General features: G+C 41.1%; 1 protein-coding gene and 1 long non-coding RNA gene across 3 annotated transcripts in view; one reads left to right on the plus strand and one right to left on the minus strand.

Moving 5' to 3' along the window:
- The window catches only part of clybl (citrate lyase beta like), a 197,818-nt gene that overhangs the window by 40,476 nt on the left and 131,001 nt on the right, over positions 1–26,341 (minus strand). The window contains exons 4-6 of the mRNA XM_021596826.2: positions 11,772–11,873; positions 10,001–10,094; positions 1,423–1,590 (exon numbers count right to left, since the gene is read on the minus strand). Of these exons, the coding sequence (XP_021452501.2) occupies positions 1,423–1,590; positions 10,001–10,094; positions 11,772–11,873 (364 nt within the window). The remainder of the gene's footprint in view (positions 1–1,422; positions 1,591–10,000; positions 10,095–11,771; positions 11,874–26,341) is intronic.
- On the plus strand, positions 1,473–5,460 carry LOC110519939. Of its 2 annotated transcripts, XR_002472909.2 has the most exons (4): positions 1,473–1,610; positions 3,878–4,139; positions 4,237–4,669; positions 4,769–5,452. It is a non-coding gene; the product is annotated as an uncharacterized LOC110519939 (long non-coding RNA). The 2 variants fall into 2 exon arrangements; XR_002472908.2 differs by lacking the exon at positions 1,473–1,610 and having other exon boundaries at positions 2,972–4,139; positions 4,769–5,460.

Genomic DNA, 26,341 nt, shown 5'->3' on the forward strand with positions numbered 1-26,341 from the left:
GGTCCCATGATGTTTATACTTGCGTACTATTGTTTGTACAGATGAACGTGGTACCTTCAGGTGTTTGGAAATTGCTCCCAAGGATGAACCAGACTTGTGGAGGTCCACAGTCTTTTTTCTGAGGTCTTGGCTGATTTCTTTTGATTTTCCCATGATGTCAAGCAAAGAGGCACTGAGTTTGAAGATAGGCTAATTGACATTATTTGAGTCAATTGGAGGTGTACCTGTGGATGTATTTCAAGGCCTATCAGAAACTTCTAAAGCCATGACATAATTTTCTGGAATTTTCCAAGCTGTTTAAAGGCACAGTCAACTTAGTGTAAGTCAACTTCTGACCCACTGGAATTGTGATACAGTGAAATAAAAGCTAAATAATCTGTCTGTAAACAACTGTTGGAAAAAAATCCTAACCGACTTGCCAAAACTATAGTTTGTTAACAAGAAATTTGTGGAGTGGTTGAAAAACGAATTTGAATGACTAACCCAAGTGTATGTAAGAACAGAACTAGCGGAGGTCCTTGAAAGCTTTACTGAACAGCACGTGTCTCTTGCGGTGTTCTCAGCCGTGTCAGAGTAACGGTGGCAACCGAGGTCAGGGGAAATCAGCTGGCATGTGGGCCAGAGAGAGAGTCTACACAATGTTAAAACAGCCATCGATAGTATGAATGTGTGTTTATGTGTGTTTTTGAGAAAAGTCATTACAAATCAACCCCACCTGGCACAGAGGCTTTACTGAGCAGCAACATGGGGAGTCTGTCCATCTGTCTGTCTCTGTGTGTGTGTGTGTGTGCACGTGCGCCATACATGTCCCAGGGCAACATTGGGAGTCCACTCATGGACTACGGACTTAGCGAATTAAGACGAATGCCAGTGTGAAATCATGCTAGTAATTCACTAGAACGGAGTGTTACACGGTTCCATCAACGGTTATTGCTCATAACATAGAACACTCAAATAGACCAGAACAAAAATGCTGAAAAATGACTGTGCAAGATAGTAATAGATCACAATATTGCAACTATATGTAATAAATTATTCTCATTCCTCACAAGATTCTTTCAATAAATAACTTGCAAAATGTTAATGTTCACATCAAAATAATAAAAAACTAATAAAGAGATGGTGGTGGATGATTTAGGATTCCACCATGTCTCACACACTCACTCACACATGCACGCACACAGTTGCCTGGCTAGACACACTGAGCTTCACTATGCTAGGAGCTAACACCCCTACACGAGCACACACACGTTATGTTCTTCTATCCTCGTGTGGATCTAATGTACATCAATTCAAAATTCTATTTTCCCTAACCCTAAACCTTAACATAACCCTAATTGTAACCTTAAATCTAACACCTAAGCTTAAAATAACCTATCCTTTTCTCATTTCTCCCTTGCCTGAGAGGGAGGCTCAATTTACCTGTGAAGCCCATGAGAACTCCCTCCCTTGCCTGCTGTCGTAGACCCTCTCCGTCCTTATAGTCTATGTAGACCAAGTCTATGGCTTGTAGACCGAAGGCCTTGGTTGTCACTACCACCTTCTGACGGGCATACAGCAGCTCCCTGGCATCCTTGGTCCGCGTGGCACCTGGACGGAGGGAGACACAGGTAACTATATTTAATATATACTATAACGTATGCCATTTAGAAGACACTTTTATCCAAAGTGGCTTACAGGAATATAGACAGAAAAATATACCTGTGAGCAAATAGACACACAGGCTTACCATACAGGGAAACATAATGCTTATATGTGACCCGTTTCAGGAAACTAGGCATATGTTGCAAGTCACAACTTCACAGGAGAACCATTTGAATGTTTTATTTTTATCAAAAAGCGTTTTTTTGGCAGAAATGCCTTCTGGAACACTTGAACTTTCATGTGCCTTAACTTCTCTAGGGTAGGGGGCAGCATTGGGAATTTTGGATGAAAAGCATTCCCAAATTAAACTGCCTGCTACTCAGCCATAAAAGCTAGAATATGCATATAGTTAGTAGATTTGGATAGAAAACACTGAAGTTTCCAAAACTGTTTGAATGATGTCTGTGAATATAACAGAACTCATATGGCAGGCAAAAACCTGAGAAAAATTCCAACCAGGAAGTGGGAAATCTGAAGTTTGTAGTTTTTCGACTCTTTCGAATACACAGTGTCTATGGGGTCATGTTGCACTTCCTAAGGCTTCCACTAGATGTCAACAGTCTTTAGAACGTTGTTTGAGGTTTCTACTGTGAAGTGGGGCCCGAATGAGAGGGGATTGAGTCAGAGGTCTACCAGCAGCCACAAGCTCAGTCTCGCGCGTTCATGTGAGAGCGACCTGCGTTCCATTGCATTTCTGAAGACAAAGGAATTCTCTGGTTGGAACACTATTGAAGATTTATGTTAAAAACATCCTAAAGATTGATTCTATACATCGTTTGACATGTTTCTACGGACTGTAACGGAACTTTTGGACTTTTCGTCTGCTTGTGCGTCATGAAGTTGGATTACTGGGCTAAACGAGCTAAAAACAAGGAGGAATTTGGACATAAATGATGGACATTATCGAACAAAACAAACATTTATTGTGGAACTGGGATTCCTGGGAGTGCATTCGGATGAAGATCATCAAAGTTAAGTGAATATTTATAATGCTATTTCTGACTTCTGTTGACTCCAACATGGCGGATATAAATTTGGCTTGATTTGTCATCTGAGCGCCGGACACAGATTATTGCATGGTGTGCTTTTTCCGTAAAGTTTAAAAAAAATCTGACACAGCGGTTGCATTAAGGAGAAGTATATCTTTAATTCTGTGAATAACACTTGTATCGTTTATCAATGTTTATTATGAGTATTTCTGTAAATTGATGTGGCTCTCTGAAAAATCACTGCATGTTTTGGAACTAGTGAACATAACGCGCCAATGTAAACTCTGATTTTTTGATATAAATATGAACTTTACCGAACAAAACATACATGTATTGTGTAACATGAAGTCCTATGAGTGTCATCTGATGATCATCAAAGGTTAGTGATTCATTTTAGCTATATTTCTGCTTTTTGTGACTCCTCTCTTTGGCTGTAAAAATGGCTGTGTTTTTATCTGACTTGGAATGTCTGGTAGAGGCAGAGTATGATAAGGAGATTAATAGAATTCTGGCGTTTGATTGCAAATGCATAGGGAGTCGAAAAGAGAACACAGAAGGTTGTTGTATAAAAAACCTGTCTCTGGAATACATCTTCAAACTAAGGGCATCCGTGACAGAGAGGGAGAAAGAGAGGGAGAAAGATCTGATGAATCTTATGGCATTGCAAACGGTCAGTGTGAACCAGAGTGACCAAACAAGCTGTATAAACAAAATGGAAACGACACAGGATGTCTTATTTAATGAAAGGGGTTGCAGTCTGCCCTGAAGCTTTCATCCATGTATATGGGTAAGAATCTAGCTACAGTTTCAGATATTATACGTTTCTAATTTTGTCAGAAAGTTGTTTTCATTGCAAGTTAAGGCTTGCTGTTAGCTAGCTAGCTGACATTGGATGGCTTGCTAGCCATCATTACGTGTATGAACTGTGTAGTGATGTTATCTCAGAATGCCATTTTGCATTGCTAGTTATAGGATAATGTTAGCTAGCTAACTAGCTAACATTGAACCTGTTTGGTTTAGCGAGCTATGACAATTGGTTTGTATTGCTAGTAATCTATGGATTGGGATTATGGTTCATTGTTTAGCTAGCTAGCTACATGTCTAAACAAAATACCTTGAGTTAAAGCTTGCAGTTAGCTAGCTAGCTGACGACCCATCAAGTTAGCCAGGTGTGTCTGACAGTGATTACGACCATCTATTTTATTATAATGCAAAAATATTTGTATCTGGAATTTGTCTTTCAGCATCAGTAGAACACGCCTGACTCTCCTCCACCAGTCATACAAGGAGAATGGTCTAATGTCTCCCATCAAAAAGAGAGCTGGCCCAAGCAAGCACGTTACACCTGAAGCATGAGGACTTGCAACGACAACTACGCAGAGGATAATACAATAGTATTACCAGGACGCCACCCAGGACACAAACACTTTGGTGGAAAGCTCCTGCCATCCCATGTGACAAAAGCAGCAGTGTGGCGTCTCTACAAGGAATCAATGACAACACTTGGTATGTAACAACACGTTTTGATTATTTAATTGACCTCCAACATGATTGGCACAACTTTTATTGGTTTCACATTATTTCCACATTATTCTTCCTTCAGGAATCTGTGGAGATTCCTGAAGCACTAAGCCCAGGACAGACCTGTGTTGCCAATGCCAGAGGAACAACTAAGGTCTTCAGATTTGCAAATCTGTCAGAAGCTGTTAAGTCAGCCAAGCTGAAAAAGCACAAGCTCCCCTACAGTCTGGACCTTCACTTCCTGATCACAGGCCACACCAAGTTTGCCCCTGACTGGAGATTCGGCCTCATAAAGCAGAGCTTCAGAAAGACCATAGTGAACACTTTGTCTGAGATTGCTGGTGTTGTGAAGGACAGCACTGTGACAGGGCTCAACATCCCACAGCTGGTTGGACTGGAGGATGGTACGGTGCTGGTGGAAAGCTATGGCTGGCAACACCAGACTCCGTACTTCAGGGCACTGCCACAGATCAAGCAGTACCAGGACTTCAGGCGGATAACATTTTCATTGCAATGTATGAGGTTATTCTTCTTATCTAAACTCGGGAGGTGAATTGATGTTGTGCAAGGTTGTAATGTCTTCTCAATGTTTTTTGTTATTTTCTGTTTTACAGCTTCAATGCTCTGGAGCCTGGTGTTGTTATCGCCATGGAGCGTTCGGACTGTCGGGACCAGGCTTCAGCTGCTGCTCAATGCTGACATCCTTCCTCCCATAGATGATCTGCCTGTACAAGAAACACCTGGACTGGACACAGCTAGAGAAACTTATCTTTTTGAGAAGATCAGGGAGTTTTGCGATGAAGAGGCTGTGGACATCACATGCCCTGCACCAAAGTCAAGGGCAGGACAGAAACAGGCTCTCTGAATATAGATTCCCTTGTTCATGCATGGTTCGGACGAACCAGTCATCAGCACTATCTGCAGTGCCTCTATTCACATGACTCTACGTTGTTGCTACTATTTTATTTATCCCGCTTCTCAGCCACTTTACCTCTGATGTGTGCATTTAACTACCTCGTCTATCACTGATATCATTATTGATATTGTTCTTGTACATACTGTATATTATTTTATATATATTGACACTATATGTTTCTGATATTGCTACTATGCAAGTAACCATTTCTCTGTACTGTTTACACCTTCTGTGACCCATCCACTTGGCAATATGTGGCTGGGGTTATAGCTGTCACGCCCTGGTCTTAGTATTTTCTTTATTATTTTGATCAGGCCAGGGTGTGACATGGGTTATTTTATGTGGTGTGTTTTGTCTAGGGGTTTGTTGTAGGTTATGGGATAGTGGTTAGTGGGGTTGTCTAGAATAGTCTATGGCTGCCTGAAGTGGTTCTCAATAAGAGGCAGGTGTTTATCGTTGTCTCTGATTGGGAACCATATTTATAGGCAGCCATATTCTTTGAGTGTTTCGTGGGTGATTGTTCCTGTCTCAGTGTTTGTTTGCACCAGATAAGGCCGTTTAGGTTTTCACGTTACGTTTATTGTTTGTATTGTTCGTGTTTATCTTTTTATTAAACATGAATCGAAATAACCACGCTGCATTTTGGTCCTCCTCTCCTTCGACGGAAGAAAACCGTAACAATAGCATTCTTTTCACATGACCGATCAGTTTAGACAAGTGTGTCTGGGTAAACGTCATCTAATATTGATAAAATATTTTATCTGGACACTTTCTGTTTACCTGAAATGTTTCCTTATTGTAGGCTACTACTTTTAGTCTTCATCCTTACGGCACTACTCACTGTTTAGCACATGACATCACGTGAATCTTTAAAGAGATGGGTGGAGCTGGCTTAAGAGAGTGTGAGCAATGCTGAATGCGTCTAGAAAGGAGAATTCTCCAGTAGTAGTACCAAAACATTCAAAGGCCATTTTCTCAAAATGTAGGTTACAAGTTTATCAAATTTCAAAGCAGAATTACTTTCCCACTGTCCTCAAAAATGCAGTGCATGAAATACCATTTTGTAGCTCTGTGTCATCCAATGTAAAAAAACACAATTTCAAATTGTGCTATATAAGACCGAATCAAGTGGTTGGTACACTGAGTATACAAAATATTAAGAACACGTGCCCTTTCCATGACAGACTGACCAGGTAAATAAGTGAATCTGGAGGGGAGGAAACAGGTTAAAGAAGGATTTTCAAGCCTTGAGGCAATTGAGACGTGGATTGTATGTGTGCCATTCAGAGGGTGAATGGGCAAGACTAAAAAAGTGCCTTTGAACGGGGTATGGTAGTAGGTGCCAGGAATTAAAATTTTTCACGTGCAACAGTTTCCCGTGTGTATCAAGAATGGTCCACCACCCAAAGGACATCCAGCTAACTTTACAACTGTGGGAAGCATTGGAGTCAACATGGACCAGCATCTCTGTGGAATGCTTTCGACATCTTTATTGAGGCCATTCATAGGGCAAAAGGGGGGTGCAACTCAATATTAGGAAATGTTCCTAATGTTTGGTATACTCAGTGTATATGGAAAGAGAAGGATAAGTGAGAAGAGATGGGTGGGATGAGGAGAAAGAGAATAATATTCCATGGGCCAAGGGGGGCAGCCAGGCTCACTTGGAGTGACGATGTGGTGCTTTCAAGACAACTGGGAACTCTGGGGAAAAAAACGAGGTCAAATCATGACATCAGTGATTTTCAGGTCGGAGCTCTAGAAAGATGCCAGAGTTTCCCACCTGAAATTCAGAGTTGGATGACCGTTCAAAACGAGTCCTGAGTTCCCAGTTGTCTTGAATGCACTGAAGTTGAAAGTCAGAGTTTTCTATGTTCCCAGTTGTTATGAATGAGGAATTAGTCCCTAGAGTTGGAAAATGTGTGTTAACATTGCAGCAATGTCATATTTCTCTGTTATCACTTTTTCTTTCATCCCTCCGTCCCATTTATTTTTTCCAATAGGGATTTTACACTATGACAAACAATATCAGTATACAACAAGTGCCCATTTAGTCAGTCAACTTCAGCAAAAGATACTATGGGTAGTCGCACTCTCGTTACTTCGATTGAAGGATCTACATTTATGCCTGACAAAGCCAATGAAATCCACACCTTGCTGGAAGCCCCGCCTTACACAGTTGATAAGTGTGAGGCTCGAATTCATTACTTCCCTTATTTCGCTCTTCACCTCGGTGTGAAGAGGAGCGATTCACGCTACAATCAATTGGAACACAAGATTGCCAACTAAACTGTCCCTTAGTGGTAGAGCGTGCCCCAAGGAATGAAAAGATATTCATGTTTGATGTCTTGTATGTCTCGGTGCATGCTAAGGCTGCCCTCGCTCAAATCAGTTTGTGTGCGAGGGGATGGCTGGCACTGTTCTCCTACTTGTCTGCGGCGCTTATTCTCTTGACAATCATGTAGCGGTTCCGATAGTGACTTCCTCTCCCGGGTGCCTCACATTATATATGTCAATGGCACAATATGGGCTATTTTTAAATAATAGTTGAAGGTGGTGCTTTCAAATTTGGTTACATTTTTCAGTTCCTTCTGAAAGTATTCACAATCCTTGACTTATTCAATTTTTTTTTGTGTTACAGCCTGAATTTAAAATGGATTAGATTCCTATGTTTTGTCACTGTACTACATACAAAACCCCATAATGTCAAAGTGAAATTATGTTTTTCAATAATTGTATGAATTAATAAAAAATGAAATGCTGAAATTTCTTGAAATAAGTATTAAACCCCTTTGTTATGGCAAGCCTAAATAAGGTCACGAGTAAACATTTGCATAACAAGTCACATTATAAGTTGCATGGACTCACTCTGTTTGCAAGTGTTTAACATGATTTTTAAATTACTACCTTATCTCTGTACCCCACACATACAATAATCTGTAAGGCCTCTCAGTCGAGAAGTGACTTTCAACAACAGATTCAACAACAAACACCAGGGAGGTTTTCCAATGCCTCGCAAAAAATGGTACCTTTGCTAGATGGGTAAAAATGTAAAAAGCAGATATTGAATATCCCTTTGATAAAGTTATTAGTTACACTTTGGATGATGTATTAATACACCCAGTCACTACAAAGACACAGTTGTCCTTTCTAACTCAGTTGCTGGAGAGGATGGAAACCAATCAGGGATTTCACCACGTAGCCATTGGTGACTTTAGAACAGTTACAGAGTTTAATGCCTGTGATATGAGAAAACTGAGGATGGATCAACAAAAGTTAGAGATACTCCACAATTACTAACCTAAGTGACAGAGTGAAAAGAAGGAAGCCTGTACAGATTAAAAATATAAAAAATAAAAAAAATGCATCGTGTTTACAACAAGGTACTAAAGTAATACTATTAAAAATGTGGCAAAACAATGAACTTTTTGTCCTGAATACAGAATGTTACATTTGGGGCAAATCCAATACAACACATTACTGTGTACCACTCTCCATATTTTCACGTCCTGCTCTCCATATTTGTAATTGTTAAGGAATGGGGAGATTTTCAGGATAAAAAAATGGAACGGAGCTAAGCACAGGCAAAATCCTAGAGGTTCAGTCTGCTTTACACCAGACACAGAGATGAATTCCCCTTTCAACAGGACAAGACCGTAAAGCAAAATGCCAAATTCACACTGGAGTTGCTTACCAAGAAGACAGTGAATGTTGCTGAGTGTCCGAGTTAAACTTTTGACTTAAAAACAACTTGAAAAGCTATGGCAATATCTGAAAACGGTTGTGTAGCAATGATCAACACAGAGTTTGAATGATTTTTAAAAAGAATAATGGGCAAATGTTGCACAATCCAGGTGTCGACAGCCCTTAGCGCAGCAGTTCCCAAACTAGGGGTCGCCTGATATGAAAATAGGGCCGCGGGAGTATTTCTTGGCAAAGGAGAAATGCTCACTAACAGTGATGTAAAGAACTTTGTGCATAACATTGGAGAGAAATAACCTTTTTGTGTCTATGGAACATTTCCGGGATCTCTTATTTCAGCTCATGAAACCAATACTATACGTTGCGATTATATTTTTGTTCAGTATATATACAGTGCATTCAGCAATTATTCAGACCCCTTGACTTTTTCCACATTTTGTTACGTTACAGACTTATTCTACAATGGATTAAATCGTTTCCCCCCCTCTTCAATCTACATACAATACCCAATAACAACAAAGCAAAAATAGGTTTTTAGAAATGTTTGCAAAGTCATATATATATATATAAAAAAACGGAAATATGACATTTACATAAGTATTCCGACCCTTTACAACAGGTGGACTCCAATCAAGTTGTAGAAACATCTCAAGGATGATCAATTGAAACATCAATTACTGGTACTGCATGTAAAGAAGGTATTTCTGTTTTACAATTAAGGCCTACTCTGGCCAACCCCGAACCTGGACGACGCTGGGCCAATTGTGCACCGCCCTATGGGTCTCCCAATCACTTCCGGTAGTGATACAGCCCGGGATCGATCCAGGGTCTGTAGTGACGCTTCTAGCACTGAGATGCAGTGCCTTAGACCGCTGCGCCACTCGGGAGCCCCTGGCTCAGTTGACATGCTGGTACTGTAAGTGAAATTGAACAACTGATTGAGCTGTCATGTGAAGAAAATCACTATGAGACATCGTCAACCCAAGTGAGCCCGATGGCCCAAATTCGGGGGTCTGGCCCTAGAACTATAAGATGAGAAATGGACAAGTGAGATAAGACAGATAAGGGGGTAATAGAAAAGGAGAGAGGTGGAGAGAAGGGGCTGAGGGGACAAAGAAAAGGAGACAGTGAAGGGAGGAGGCGACAGAGAACAGGGCATAGATGGAGAGGAGAGGTGGTTATAAAAGGATTGATTGTAGGTGAGAGGAAAGAGGAAGAGATGATAGAGGACCTATGCTGGCACAGAAGTCATCGGATCCAAACACCACACCGTCATGGTGTAGGCCAACTGCAGGAGCCAGACGACGTACTTCCTCACATACAACCTGGGGGAAGACACAACAAAGACACAGAGATGAGTGTGTTTGTGTGTGTGTTTGTAGCCAAGGAAAGTATGAACCCTGTCAACTCACCCAGTCAAGCAGGTCATATTTCCCATTCAGACCTGCACTTATAGTGTTCACTATCTACTGTAACGCGCACACACGCACATCTTGTCTCTCTGTCTTAGACACTGTCGCCTTCTAAGAAGACTGTGTGAAGCTGGGACTACCACACGACAAGAGGAGAGAGGGGGAAAAGGCCTAGGAATGTGATCCTCTATTGTGTTAGCCATGGAGCGGTCGGAATGTGTCTGCTGCTTTTGTCGGCGTCCAAATTAATTTCACTTCTCACTGTGACACAGCCATACTTCCCTGTTCCATCCCAGGGAATCAGTCTGGCTAAGGATACAGAATGTTCTCCAGAAAGAAAACACACACACACACACACACACGCACACACACACGCACACAAAAGTGACATTAAAAGAAAGAGGAAAGTGTGTTACCCCACCAAAATCCCCCAAACCGTGCCCTTTCCCCTCACCAACGAAGGTCGGCCCAAACTAAAACCAAACCCTCTTTGATGCCTGACAAAACAATCACAATTTAGATAACAATAAAACATGTCAACGTGAGTGTCTGGATGAGGGGAAAAACTCAGAAGAGACCCAATGCAAATGTAAGCTGCAAGCAACATTGCCGCGGTTTAGCTATGTGCCCACTAGGACACCATCAGGACTAATTGGACACATTGCCCCAGGATGAGCTACTTCTGTACTGTTTACCACGCTTGCCAAATATCAGAGCTCAATATCGAACAATTCATTATTATGACTTTGAGGTATTTTGGACCATTTTCAATAATGTTGACTACTTTAAACTTCTTCTTCTCCAGGACCACTGGACTGATTGGCACCAAATGTATATATATTCTATGTACCCATGACTTTAAATGCAACTTTTTACAGGACTCAAGCTCAAAAAATATGGCCGCTATGAGACAATGAGCTTGCTTTGAATGCTTTGTCAAGTATAACAGTGCCAGCATTCAGCAAAACTGAACCATATTTTACAGGTTAGCTAGACTCATCCCTGAGCATGTGTGCCAAATTTCATCAATCTGAGTCCAACAGATTAAGATATATAAACATGTGCCTGTTATAGCGACACTGTAGTCAATTTGAATATGCTTGAATATGTTGAGTCTTCACAGTATTTGGAACATGTGTACTGTTTTGTTACAATACGAATATCCGTGATTTATTTATGTGCATTTATCGGTCGTTTTAGGAACTTTGTCCTTAGATGCCATATATTACGTTTTGTATAGTTCGGTCATTCGGTGCCAGGGGAGTAGCGTTTTAAGTGTTTTTCACAAAATTCTAAATGGCGGAAAATCCATCATGGTGGACCTCATGGATCCTTGAGGCAAATTTGTTTGCATGGCATTGCATGAGAGGGTGTGGCCCTTCACCATCATGCCTGAACCAGAATAAACACAAAAGAGTTGAACCCTTGAGAGAGAGATGTAGAGAGACTGTCCGGACGCTTTGAATCTCTCGTATTTGGACGGTGACACTTGGAGAGTTGCGTTGTCTGACGCCAGCTTTAATAAAAAGTGAATGAGGTAGTAAAATGTCTGACACAGGCATTTTCCTGGTGGTTTTGTTTGTAATTTACCTTAAAATTGAGCAGGCCCACAGCGGTTTCCACAAAGGTGACCAGGCGAATGGGCTCCGTCAGCGCTCGTCCATTCAAGTGGTGCTGAAACCTGCCAACAAACTGCCACACACACACAAAAGCCACACACACACACAACCACACACACAAATTACAACTATTGCGTATCTGAATACAGAAGCACATATGAAATCACAATACTCAATTTTCTAGTGATGCCATTACTCTCAAGAAGAGAGACAGCCACAGCATACACAAACAGCACAGTCGCAATACATGGTCAAACATTATATGAAGGTAAGCTGGAGGTATCATAATTTTGTTCATGTATACATTAAGTAAAATGTACATGTAAACCATTAACTAAGATCTCAAATCAAAACTGGCTTTATATGTGTATTTATCAAATCTTATGGTGGAAAAGTTCATATCACCATGCCTATAATCCATTTATAAGCACACATTGAAATACATCGTAACTCAAACTGTTCAACAACATTAGCATTTTACTCAGGGACAGACACTCAGGGAGTGTAGCCATTAACACAAACCCAGTTATGGAGAGAAACATGGGGGGGAAACAGAGATATCAAACTGTTTGTCAGAGGGAATTGCAACCATGAAAAATATTCAGGATTAAGGCTCTTTATATAATAAAACTGAGGTTTTGCTACAAGAAGGAGCAATTGTGGGGAGAGAGAGAGTTGCAAAACAACTGTCAATACCTATTCCCTGCATCGTTTTAATTCCTGTACAAAAATACAACAAGTGATCTTTTGTGGAGAGAGAGAGAGCGAGCGAGAGAGTGACGAGGCAGCGCAAACGAGAGGAAGAGAGGCAGTGCAGAGGAGGAGAGGAGCGTCAAGCTGAAGGAAATTATATTTTACATTATCACCAGGGTTCCCCTTCTTCTGAAGCCTTCTGGACTCTCTCTCCCATTTAACAACATGGTCCATATACACAACACACACCAAAAAAAAAAAAAGACAAAACAAAATGTGGTGCCGTCTTTAAGTGTGTTTAATTTCAACATTATGTCAATTTTGTGTGCCCCCTCGGTGGAAGAGAATAGTGAGATTGGTGCAACAATCGTTGTGATATGACACTTTGCAGGGGCCCTTTATTCTGCATGGTTCCCACTAATAAGTAAGCTCAACTAAGATTTTTTATTTTCAACAGACGAGTTCACAGCGAGCTCTGGACTGCCAGTGGGGTAGCCCAAATTCCTAAATCTATCATCTGGAAACACAGAAAAACTCTCTCCGTCAGATATTCACTTCTAAGGCCTGTTAAAAAAGAGAGAGGGAGAGAGATGGAAAAGGGGAGAAAAGCCCAATAGAAATCTGTAACGCCATGTCCCCCTCCTCTCTCTCCCCCTCCCTCCCACCGTCTATTCCTCCCTCTGGGAGAGGAGAGCTGATATAAATAAGCCCTGATAAAGTGGTGCTATTTTCCTAAATAAAAGACACAAATATCACACATGCACGCACACATACAACGCATTCTTAAAAAAACAAAGAGTAACGGCTCCATTGAAAGATTTCTCAAATAGGGGCAATTTTAATCATCTCCCCATTCAATCTCAGTTGGTTAAATCATATCGGGGAGATTTACATAAATACAAACCATCAAAGACTTCTCATCTTCAAAGGGGTTTTCGAAGCCCAATAGGCTTTGTACTGTAATCATCTGAGGTCACAACCTCACAAGAGACACGTTGCTACAGCAACATAAAAAGTAACGCTGGCTGGCTGGGGGCTTAGCACAATATTACCCAATTCCCCTTTCCCCCAAATACACACACAGACATGCACACACTTAAAGGTATTTATTTTCATATTTACAGGGTGGACCTTTAGAAAATCATCAGAGGCCCATTTCTGGCCTGTAGACAGACATAGTGCATAGTGAGTACCCCCCACTAGATAACACACATAGATTACCCCCACTACACCGAAAATGTGTTGGAGTGGTAACAAATGACAGGTATATTCCCACTGGCTGTAGTGAAGATGGACAACCCCGCTCTGATTACATCTGAGAACATGTTTATGTGCTTTTATTTGTGTGGAGAGTATCCAGTCGAGCCAGGATACACACTGGTAGAGTGAGTGGGTATTAAAATGTAAAATGTAATAGAAGGCACAATCTAGGATATGTCCTGCTACTCAATGGTAATTTCAATGGTCTCTCAATGATATATACAGTATATACCCATTGAATGCGGAAGAATTTTACTGATAAATACCTTACAATTTGATCAAAAACCATATCGTAAATCCCCAAAAAGTTGTATTACTCATTCTTCGTGTTGTCATTTGAGTCTGTAAACAAACCATGTACAATACAGCAGCAAAACTATTATGTCAATCTCATGGACTGTCAGTCCTTGCATCAATAGCACCATTTAATAATTTGAGAGTGGTTGCTTTTTTCAGCCCCATCCTTCTTTAAAGTTTTACAGCAAACTAAGTTGCGGGGCTACCCTCGTGGTGGAAAGACAAACTCCATATTGTGGCTTTAGGCACTTGGGAAAGAAAGACCATAGAAATCCACTCAATTATCACCATGGCTCTTTTCATGGAGAGTTACTTGTGCCTGTCTATTGTTCCTCTATGGCAGAGAGACTTCTATCAGTTAATAGCACTCAATCCGAGTACCCTTCCAGATGTTATTCACTATTGACCAAAAACACCTCTTCAAGCCACACTTCACAACCATTTCCACCCACAGGGTGAGGAAGAAGAAGAAGAAGAAGGTGGCGGTGAGTGGGACAAGTTTCAATTCATCCTCTTCAAAAGGGGCCCAGATTAAATGTTTCCGGCCAGCTGAAGTGTTCATTTCACAGAGGGGAAGCCGAGAAATGAATGAGAGGTGGGAACAAAAAAGAGGTGTCGGCGGTAAAGGACAAAAAGTAGACAGAGGAGGAGAAGAGAGGCCCATCTCCCTCTCTCTTTCTCCTTTCAATCCCCAGTGCACACCCAATAGCATGGCAGCGACGAATACACCACAGCCCCGAATTTGTGTGAGAATTGTCAAAAGACAAAAGATTTCCGCCTATTATCCTCCGATAAGCCTTGTCCATCACACAAGGAGAAAAGGCCGGCTAAAGGTTTCCACACAATGGGGAACAAAGTAAGTCCATCTTTTAGGGGCAAATCAGTGCTGGAGGATCTTGGGCCTGTATCAATAGTAAGAAGCAAGAGAGGAAGGTACATAAGACAAGGATTTACAGCTTTACTGACATTGGGCATTGGGGATAACACCACAGACATGCTTATGCATGGACACGAATGCAGGTCGGCACACAGACAGACACACCGGAAGACAGACAGAGAGTGACAGATGAATGCAGACAGACGCGCACATCATGAGATTGGCTCCCACACCCATTGTGTGTGTTTATGTGTGTGCACGTGTTTGTGTGTGTGTGTCTGAGTGTATTGTGGATATGTTGAGGAGCAACAATGCAAAATAAAGTGCTTTAGGCAAGACTACTGCTGTGTTCTATAAATTCCTCTAATTAAAATAAATAAAAAATACGTTAGTGTACCATCCTCTTGTTAGTTTGCATCCCTGGCCTACATCATCAACTGGGACATTATTTTAATACTTTTTTTTTATCACGAGTCTCCTAGAATTTATTATTTTTATTTTTTATTTTTTTATGTGAAGAAAAGTAGGGAATAATGGGAGAAACGGCTGACTGGGGGAAGAGAAAGAGGGGAACACCTGTCTCAAATTAACCAGTGTAAGAAAGAGAGAGAAAGGGGGAGAGAGAGAGGGCAGGCAGCAGGAAAGAAACGTGTTCTAATTAAAAACACTAGTTAAAAACGTCCTGCTTCTGGCCCAGAGACCAGAAGTGTCTGTCTGTGTGAGAACAGACCCCATTCCACCTTTCCCTCTCACTTTCCTTACATAGCCACTCTCCCCCTCTCCTTCCTTCCATTCCCTCTCTCTCCCGTTTCAATCCTCCCTCCATCTCACCTTCTGTTATTATTTCCCCACCCTCTTTCCTTTCTTTTCCTCCTTCTCTTCAAAGCTCCCTTCACCTAGTTAAGACATTGCAAATAATTGCAGGTCTTTTCAAAAGTCATGCAGAGCTGCTGAATGGTCAACTATTTCTGCTCAACAGTGTGTGTGCACCCTGTGTCTGTCCAAACCTCTGTCAGCCATAGGCCTTGTCCCTGCGGCTCTCTACACTGAGTGTACAAAACATTAAGAACAACATTTCCATGACACAGACTGACCATGTGAATTGTGAAAGCGATGATCCCTTATTGATGACACTTGTTAAATCCACTTCAAATCAGTGAAGATGAAGGGGAGGAGAGAGGTTAACAGCTTTTTATTTTATCCTTGAGACAATTGAGACATGTATTGTGCATGTGTGCCATTCAGAGGATGAATGGGCAAGACAAAAGACTTAAGTGTCTGAATGGGGTATGGTAGTAGGTGCCAGAAGCACCGGTTTGTGTCTAGAACAGCAGCGCTGCTGGGTTTTTCACGCTCAACAGCTTCCCATGTGTATCAAGAATGGTGCACCACCCAAAGCATTTCTAGCCAACTAGACACAACTATTGGAAACATTGGAGTCAACATGGGCCAGCATCCCTGTGGAGCGTTTTAGACACCTTGCGGATTCCATGCCCAGACGAATTGAGGCTGTCCTGAGGGTAAAGGGGGGAGGGGGGGTCAACTCAATATTAGGTGTTTTATATAAGGTGTTTTTAATGTTTTGTATGTGCGTGTATGCACTGTTTACAGTCCACAAGATTGATGTGAAGTCTGTATGTTGGTGTGTGTGTGTGGGAGAGTGACAGACAGCTCTAGGCCCCTCCAGTTGCCTCCCATATGGTGGCCCTTAAGAAATGGCGACTGCTTTAATGATGACACTGTCTCCTGACCCACCCCAACTGACATCCGCACTGCACCCCTTTATAGATAGAGACACACACACCACCAAGGTCCTTACTGTGGAATGGAGTGTTAGGTTTTCGCCAGATATAAATGGAACTCATCTCATCCAAAAAGTTTACTCAAGTTTGCCAAAAAAGCACCTGGAAGCACCAGGATGATCATCAAGACTCTTGGAAGAATGTTCTATGGACAGATGAGTCGAAACATTTTGGACAACAATTTCCCAGAGCTCCCTCTTTTTTCAGATGTTTTATTTAGCTTTGTATCATCCCTTACAAAAGATCATCCCTTACAAAAATGTGTTTGTGGCAAATGTGCTGCAAACTAAATAGTCTGCAACAAAATATTACCAGAAGTTTGCAAACGTTAGCCACTAGTGGTGAATCTGTGGCAAACCTGTGGCAAGCTGTTTCTGGTGAACACAGGAGTTCCAAGACCTGTAACTGTTGATGACCAATGAAGGGGATAAGAAACATCTGTTGGAAAATGGAAACCAAGCTATCTAGCTAGCTACAGTATCTACCAAAATTGTACGGTAAATGTCTAACTTATTAAACAAATTCTATTAGCTAAATGATGCCTAGTTAGCAATGTCATGTTTTATGGGATAGATTGAAACACATTTGGTTGATATCTGTTTCAATCTGTCAGCGCCACTGACTGACTGGCTAGCACTTAGCTAGCTAATGTTAGCCATCATATTTTTGCACAATTCATGTGATAGCTAGCTAAGCTAACTAACTTGCCTAAACACATTTTTAGGTGAATATGTAGCTGTCTTTTAATACCAATATATATGTTAATATGCAAGTGTCACGGTTAAGTAGCATGTTAGCTAGCACAACAGCTAAGCTAGTTGGCCAGCGCGCAACAATATGCGTTGATTGGAAGAGACTGTACTGGGAGGAGGATGCATCAACACCCTGGAAGTATGTTTGTGGTGCACACACTCCTAACACTTTTTTTGAGTGATAAATGAGTGTATCGTCTTTCAGATTGATAAGGTAAGTAAATTAATGTATTATTCTCAAAAATGTAGCCAATAGATTCACTCTTTGTAACAATTAGAACTTTCATTGCCTTAAATAATTAGCTAGCTCATCTTGATCATGTGTTGTTCCTTCTCTCTTTCTAGAAGCAATCTGTTACCAGGAAAAAAGACAGATTGATGCCTTCAATCAAACTGAGGACAGATAAATATGAGAGCACCAGACAGGTCAAGGCTTCTTGTATGCATGTCTTTGAGATGTAAGATATACTATAAAAACATGTTGGGTTGTTTGGATGACCCAATAGCTAGATTGCAGGCATTGGGTCAATAGTTGGAATGTTTTCTGTGTATACAGCAAGGTTAGGTGGTTGGTGCTGGCTTATTAACCTTTTCACGGGTGAGTTCCAAATACCTCTAACGGTCACCCCAGCGTGAGTTTTTTAATGCGCGTGATGTCTGGACAGTTAACCAAGACACGCTGCCTGTTAATTATCTGTTGGCTGTATTTCAATTTCTTAATTATAAATTATTTTCTAAGTTTAAATTGAAGTGTGTTCCGTCTCTTAATTAATTTACAAAGAAGTAACCTATTTCACTGTTGAGGACAATTTACATTTGAGGCATTACTGAGCCAGACAAACAGGTGACAAATCATGCATTTGCATAGATTGTAATGGATACATACCGTGTGTGTAAAATACTTTTTAAAGGTTGTATTGATGAGCTAATGCTAAGCTAATTACCAGCTATGTGCAGCCATGTTTCTAGTGTCGGGTCTTTGGCATCATTAAAACTGAAGACTTACAGTGGGGCAAAAAAGTATTTAGTCAGCCACCAATTATGCAAGTTCTCCCACTTAAAAAGATGAGAGAGGCCTGTAATTTTCATCATAGGTACACTTCAACTATGACAGACAAAATGAGAAAAAAAATCCAGAAAATCACATTGTAGGATTTTTTATGAATTTATTTGCAAATTATGGTGGAAAATAAGTATTTGGTCACCTACAAACAAGCAAGATTTCTGGCTCTCACAGACCTGTAACTTCTTCTTTAAGAGGCTCCTCTGTCCTCCACTCATTACCTGTATTAATGGCACATGTTTGAACTTGTTATCAGTATAAAAGACACCTGTCCACAACCTCAAACAGTCACACTCCAAACTCCACTATGGCCAAGACCAAAGAGCTGTCAAAGGACACCAGAAACAAAATTGTAGACCTGTACCAGGCTGGGAAGACTGAATCTGCAATAGGTAAGCAGCTTGGTTTGAAATCAACTGTGGGAGTAATTATTAGGAAATGGAAGACATACAAGACCACTGATAATCTCCCTCGATCTGGGGCTCCACACAAGATCTCACCCCGTGGGGTCAAAATGATCACAAGAACGGTGAGCAAAAATCCCAGAACCACACGGGGGGACCTAGTGAATGACCTGCAGAGAGCTGGGACCAAAGTAACAAAGCCTACCTAAGATTGGGAGATATATGGTCATATGGTCAGATGAAACCAAAATATAACTTTTTGGTAAAAACTCAACTCGTCGTGTTTGGAGGACAAAGAATGCTGAGTTGCATCCAAAGAACACCATACCTACTGTGAAGCATGGGGGTGGAAACATCATGCTTTGGGGCTGTTTTTCTGCAAAAGGACCAGGACGACTGATCCGTGTAAAGGAAATAATGAATGGGGCCATGTATCGTGAGATTTTGAGTGAAAACCTCCTTCCATCAGCAAGGGCATTGAAGATGAAACGTGGTTGGGTCTTTCAGTATGACAATGATCCCAAACACACCGCCCGGGCAACGAAGGAGTGGCTTCGTAAGAAGCATTTCAAGGTCCTGGAGTGGCCTAGCCAGTCTCCAGATCTCAACCCCATAAAAAATCTTTGGCGGGAGTTGAAAGTCCGTGTTTCCCAGCAACAGCTCCAAAACATCACTGCTCTGGAGGATATCTGCATGGAGGAATGGGCCAAAATACCAGCAACAGTGTGTGAAAACTTTGTGAAGACTTACAGAAAACATTTGACCTCTGTCATTGCCAATAAAGGGTATATAACAAAGTATTGAGAAACTTTTGTTATTGACCAAATACTTATTTTCCACCATAATTTGCAAATAAATTCATTAAAAATCCTACAATGTGATTTTCTGGATTTCTTTTCTCATTTTGTCTGTCATAGTTGAAGTGTACCTATGATGGAAATTACAGGCCTCTCTCATCTTTTTAAGTGGGAGAACTTGCACAATTGGTGGCTGACTAAATACTTTTTTGCCCCACTGTACAACAATTAGATGTAAGCCTCATATCTGAGGCTATCATATAAACAGCGTTATGGTAATGTGGCCGTATTGTCTCATGAGTTTCACAAAATTGTACCAAACGGACCAGTTCGTAGCTGGATTCTTCACCAATCTTTTATACCTTCTCCAGAACATACATGTTTCGGACCTCAAGTTCTGTGAGGTGGAAGAAATTCCTTTGCTCTCTATGAAAATTCACTCTGTCTCTACTGTGGCCATGAGGAGATAATCTCCTCCAATAATTTACAACCTCTCTCTGACCACAGCAGCCTCGGTGTAGAGATAGGGAGAGGGGGATGGGGCTTGCTGTACCCAAAGAGGGCAACGTCATGACATACTGTCATACTGGTGGTTTGGATCTTGTTTGTCGTGCAAGTTACAAATCAACATAAAATCATGACCACATGATGTCCTGTTTGTAGATCATCAGTGTCCTCTGGTGGTTGAACTTAGTAGGCTTCTCTGAGAGCGGAGCAGTCCACCACAAGAATGGGCAGTTGATGTCCGGTTGGTGATCGCCGTTGCGGTCCCTTCTAGTGGTTTACCTTGGTAGGTTCCCTGGAAGCTGCAAAGTAGGAAGGGGGTGTCCTGGTTGGTGATCGCCATTGCGGTCCCCCCCTCTGGTGGTTTACCTTGGTAGGCTCTCTGACAGCAGGGCATGCCGCCACAAGAATGGGCCGTGGGTGTCCGGATTTGGGGTCGCCCTTCCGTATGGTCGTCGTCCAGACTGGGAGATCTGGGCAGTAACTTAGGCAGATGTTAACAACGCACACACACACTCATTAAATATATATAATTACATTCATTCCCCAATGAGCGGCGTTGTGGCACTAAGTGATGGTTGTATGGGGACTTTGTTTATGGCTCTATCACTTCCTAAGTGTCAAAGGAACTGAACCGAAAAGGAATGAAAGCATAAACAAAATATATACAAAATATAGTTCTCACACAAAAATCATCTAATTGGACTGTATTCTATATATGTCCAATCTTCTGGCAAAATGACTATCATGGCATTGTCTCTAATGCCATATCTAAGGTTTTCCTACTGGTGTGTTGCTTAGGCACTATCCTAAGTTGATACCTATATGATAAGTCTACAGCTGTAAGGTTAGTCTAGCTATGTTTCTAACATTTATTTATTTCTGTACTTAAATGCAGAGGTCAAATAATGGACAGCTTTGTAAAGATGAATTAGTGGAACCTGGCCTCTTTGATTCCAAAGTTCGAGGGTAAGTAAAACCGAGAGTGGGGACAGAGCTTTGGGAAACACTGACTTTCATTGCCCCTGAAAACAGCTCGGAAAATTCCAGATATTGATGTCATGGCTTTAGAAGTATCTGATATGATAATTTGAGTCAATTGGACGTGTACCTGTGGATGTATTTCAAGACCTACCTTTAAACTCAGTGCCTCTTTGCTTGACATCATGGAAAAATCAAAAGATATCACCCACGACCTCACAAGACCACACGTCTGGTTCATCCTTGGGAGCAATTTCCAAATGCCTGAAGGTACCATGTTCATCTGTACAAAAGTATGCAAGTTTAACTTCTTGGCGCACCCATCCTGTTAGCGGGATCATTTTCGTCAACATCCGCTGAATTGCAGAGCGCCAAATTCAAATTAAATTACAAAAAATATTTAATTTTCATGAAATCACAAGTGCAATATAGCAAAACACAGCTTAGCTTGTTGTTAATCCACCTGGCGTGTCAGATTTCAAAAAAGCTTTACAGCAAAACCTATCCAAGCGTTTATGTTTGGACATCTCTCTTAGCAGACAAAACATTACAAACAGCTAGTAGCAAAGTAGATTGGTCACGAAAGTCAGAAAAGCAATAAAATGAATCGCTTACCTTCGATGATCTTCAGATGTTTGCACTCACGAGACTCCCAGTTACACAATAAATGTTCCTTTTGTTCGATAAAGATTATTTTTACATCCAAATAACTCCATTTGGTTGGCGTGTTTTGTTCAGAAATTCACAGGCTCGTGCAGGTCATGACGGGCAGACGAAAATTCCAAATAGTATCCGTAAAGTTCGTAGAAACATGTCAAACGTTTTTTATAACCAATCCTAAGGTTGTTTTTACAATAAATATATCGATAATATTTCAACCGGACAGTAGCTTTTTCAATAGGAGAGAGAGAGAGAAAATGTCTGCTCCAAGCTGTTGCGCATGCAAAATTCTGCTGGCACCAAGCCATCCACTGACGAGATGTGATTGTTCTCGCTCATTTTTCAGAATAAAAGCCTGAAACTATGTCTAAAGACTGTTCACACCATGTCGAAGCCATGGGGAAAGGAATCTGGTTGATATCCCTTTAAATGGAAGGAAGACATGCAATGGAACAGGGAGATTAGTTTCCCTTAAGCGCTTCCTGGTTGGATTTTCCTCAGGTTTTCACCTGCAATATCAGTTCTGTTATACTCACAGACAATATTTGACCGTTTTGGAAAGTATAAAGTGTTTCCTATCCTAATCTTACAATTAAATGCATATTCTAGATTCTGGGCTTGAGAAATAGGCAGTTTCATTTGGGTACGTTTTTCATCCGAACATCAAAATACTGCCCCCTACACTCCTCAAGTTAAAGACCATTGGACAACGCAGCCATCATACCGCTCAGGAAGGAGACGCGTTCTGTCTTCTAGAGATGAATGTACTTTGGTGAGAAAAGTGCAAATCAATCCCAGAACAACAGCAAAAGATCTTGTGAAGATGCTGGAGGAAACCGGTACAAAAGTATCTATAGCCACAGTCCTAAAACTTGAAAAGGCAACTCAGCAAGGAAGAAGTCACTGCTCCAAAACCTCCATAAAAAAGCCAGAATACGATTTGCAACTGCACATGAGGACAAAGATCGTACTTTTTGGAGAAATGTCCTCTGGTCAGATGAAACAAAAATGGAACTATTTGGCCATAATGACAATCATTATATTTTGAGGAAAAAGGGGAGGCTTGCAAGCCGAAGAACACCATCCCAACCGTGAATCACGGGAGTGGCAGCATCATGTTGTGGGGGTGCTTTGCTGCAGGAGAGACTGGTGCACTTCACAAAATAGATGGCATCATGAGGCAGGAAAATTATGTGGATATATTGAAGCAACATCTCAAGATATCAGTCAGGAAGTTAAAACCTCTTGTAACTACCCATCCCGGATCCGGGAGAATTGTCATCAACTGACACTAAGTAGCATTACGCAACAGACAAAAGATCTTACTAGAAAATATTCATAAAATCACAAGTGAAATATATTCAAACACAGCTTAGCCTTTTGTTAATCACCATGTCATCTCAGATTTTGAAAATATGCTTTACAGCCAAAGCAAGACAAGCATTTGTGTAAGTTTATCGATAGCCTAGCATTATGCCCAGCTAGCAGCAGGAAATCTGGTAACGAAAATCAGAAAAGCAATCATATTAAATCGTTTACCTTTGATGAGCTTCGGATGTTTTCACTCACGAGACTCCCAGTTATATAGCAAATGTTCCTTTATTCAAGAAAAATGATTTTTGTAGCCAAAAATAGCTCCGTTAGTTCTTCACGTTTGACTAAGAAAACGACCGGAAATTGCTGTCGCGACAACGCCGAAAAATATTCCAAATTAGCTCCATAATAACGACAAACACGGCAAACGTTGTTTATAATCAAGGTGTTTTTCAAATATCTATTCGATAATATATCAACCGGGACAGAGCTTTTTTCAGTAGGACCGGGTGGAAAAATGGCTACCTCTGTCTTTTGCGCGAGAAATACACAAAGAGCCATCAGGTAGACACTGTTTAACAATACCTGCACAGGATTGGTACATCCGAACATCACACCTGCGGGACAGCTACAGGATGGCAACAACAACTGCCCTAGTTACACCAGGAATGCACAATCCCTCCATCAGTGCTCAGACTGTCCGCAATAGGCTGAGAGAGGCTGGACTGATGGCTTGTAGGCCTGTTGTAAGGCAGGTCCTCACCAGACATCACAAGGCAACAACGTCACCTATGGGCACAAACCCACCGTCGCTGGACCAGACAGGACTGGCAAAAAGTGCTCTTCACTGAATGGTCACGGTTTTGTCTCACCAGGGGTGATGGTCGGATTAAACGTTTATCGTCGAAGGAATGAGCGGTACACCGAGGCCTGTAATCAGGAGCGGGATCAATTTGGAGGTGGAGGGCCCGTCATGGTCTGGGGCGGTGTGTCATAGCATCATCGGACTGAGCTTGTTGTCATTGCAGGCAATCTCAACACTATGTGGTACCCTTCCTGCAGGCTCATCCTGACATGACCCTTCAGCATGACAATGCCACCAGCCATACTGCTTGTTCTATGCATAATTTCCTGCAAGACAGGAATGTCAGTGTTCTGCCATGGCCAGTGAAGAACCAGGATCTCAATTCCATTGAGCATGTCTGTGACCTGTTGGATCGGAGGGTGAGGGCTAGGGCCATTCCCCCCAGAAATGTCAGGGAACTTGCAGGTGCCTTGGTGGAAAAGTGGGGTAACATCTCACAGCAAGAACTGGCAAATCTGTTGCAGTCTATGAGGAGATGCACTGCAGTACTTAATGCAGCTGGTGGCCACACCAGATACTGACAGTTACTTTTGATTGTGACCCCCCCCTTTGTTCAGGGACACATCATTCCATTTCTGTTATTCACACGTCTGTGGAACTTGTACAGTTTGTGTCTCAGTTACTGAATCATGTTATGTTCATACAAATATTTACGCATGCTAAGTTTGCTGAAAATAAACAGTGAGAGGACATTTATTTATTTGCTGAGTTTAATTTGCATGTGAAAATATGACCTTGCTGGACATTTTTGGCAAATTGGCCAAAGGTTTGCCACAACAGTTTGCCAGAAGCCTGTATTTTTGGTAAGGGATACTTCCATATTCTGTTCCAGTTAAAGGATGGTTCAGATTCTGGTAACGGCTAGCTGAGAAAATTAGCTTTCAAAAAGTTGCTTATATTATGGAGATCAGTATTTTGGGAACCCAGATAATTTATTTATATGCTGACAAAAATAAAAACGCAACATTCAACAATTTCAATGATTTCCTTCATATAAGGAAATCAGTCAATTGAAATGGATTCATTAGGCCCTTATCTATGGAAGCATATGACTGGGCAGGGGTGCAGCCTTTGGAGGGCATAGGCCCACCCACTTGACAGCCAGGTCCATCCACTGGGGAGTCAGGCCCAGCCAATCAGAATGAGTATTTTTCTCATGAAAGGGTTTTATTCCAGACAGGGCTGGATGGTAGAGAAGTTGAGGTACACCAAACCTTTTTTGATGTACTCAGAGGACCGTTATTAGCATGTTTTAACCACTCATAGGTAGATTATCAGATACTCAACCAGGTCTGATTTCATTATTACTGAAACACCCAAGCGGGAAATATAAAAATCCAATCCATTTAAAAAATTGGATGCCCCTCTGTGTTGTGATGCAAACATTCTAGCAAAATGCATAGCGCATATAATAAAAAATATAAAAAAGTATTGTCGGATATTATTCATCCCGAATCTGACAGTTTTTTTTACATGGACGATACATTGGAGACAATACAAGAGAAGTACTGGAAACAATAGAACACTATGAAAAATCTGGGAAACCATGCCTGGTATTCATAGCTGACTTTGAAAAGGCTTTTGATAAAGTACCACTGGAATTTATAGGTAAATGCCTGGAATATTTAAAATTGTGGAGAATCTTTTAAACAATGGGTTAAAGTTATGTATAGTAACCCCAGGTGTAAAATAGTAAATAATGGCTACTTCTCAGAAAGTATTTAACTGTCAAGAGGAGTAAAACAAGGTTGTCCACTATCAGCATATCTATTTATTATGGTCATCAAAATGTTAGCTATTAAAATCAGATCAACCAATAATATCAAGGGGCTAGAAATCCAGGGCTTAAAACCAAAGGTGTCATTGTACACTGATGAGTTACGCATTCTTTTAAATCCACAATACGGCTCACTCCACAGCCTCAGAGAGGATCTAGGTACTTTATCTAACCTCTCTGGATTACAACCAAATTATAAGTTATAAGTTATATATTGGATCATAAAAAATAAAAAACATTTACATTACCGTGTAGTTTACCAATAAAATGGTCTGACGGTGAAGGGGGCATTCAGGGTATTGATATCCCGAAAGAAAGAAATGATCTCACTACAATACATTTTAATAGAAAGACAATAAAAATAGATAAGATCTTGCTACCATAGAAATGAAAACACCTGTCATTTTTGTGGAAATATTACCTTGATTAACTCTCTCAGTTTACCTATTTGATTATGGCCTTGGCTACACTGAGCAACTTGTTTTTTAAATTATA

Source organism: Oncorhynchus mykiss, chromosome 3 (assembly GCF_013265735.2).
Source record: "Oncorhynchus mykiss isolate Arlee chromosome 3, USDA_OmykA_1.1, whole genome shotgun sequence".
Taxonomy (NCBI): Eukaryota; Metazoa; Chordata; class Actinopteri; order Salmoniformes; family Salmonidae; genus Oncorhynchus; species Oncorhynchus mykiss.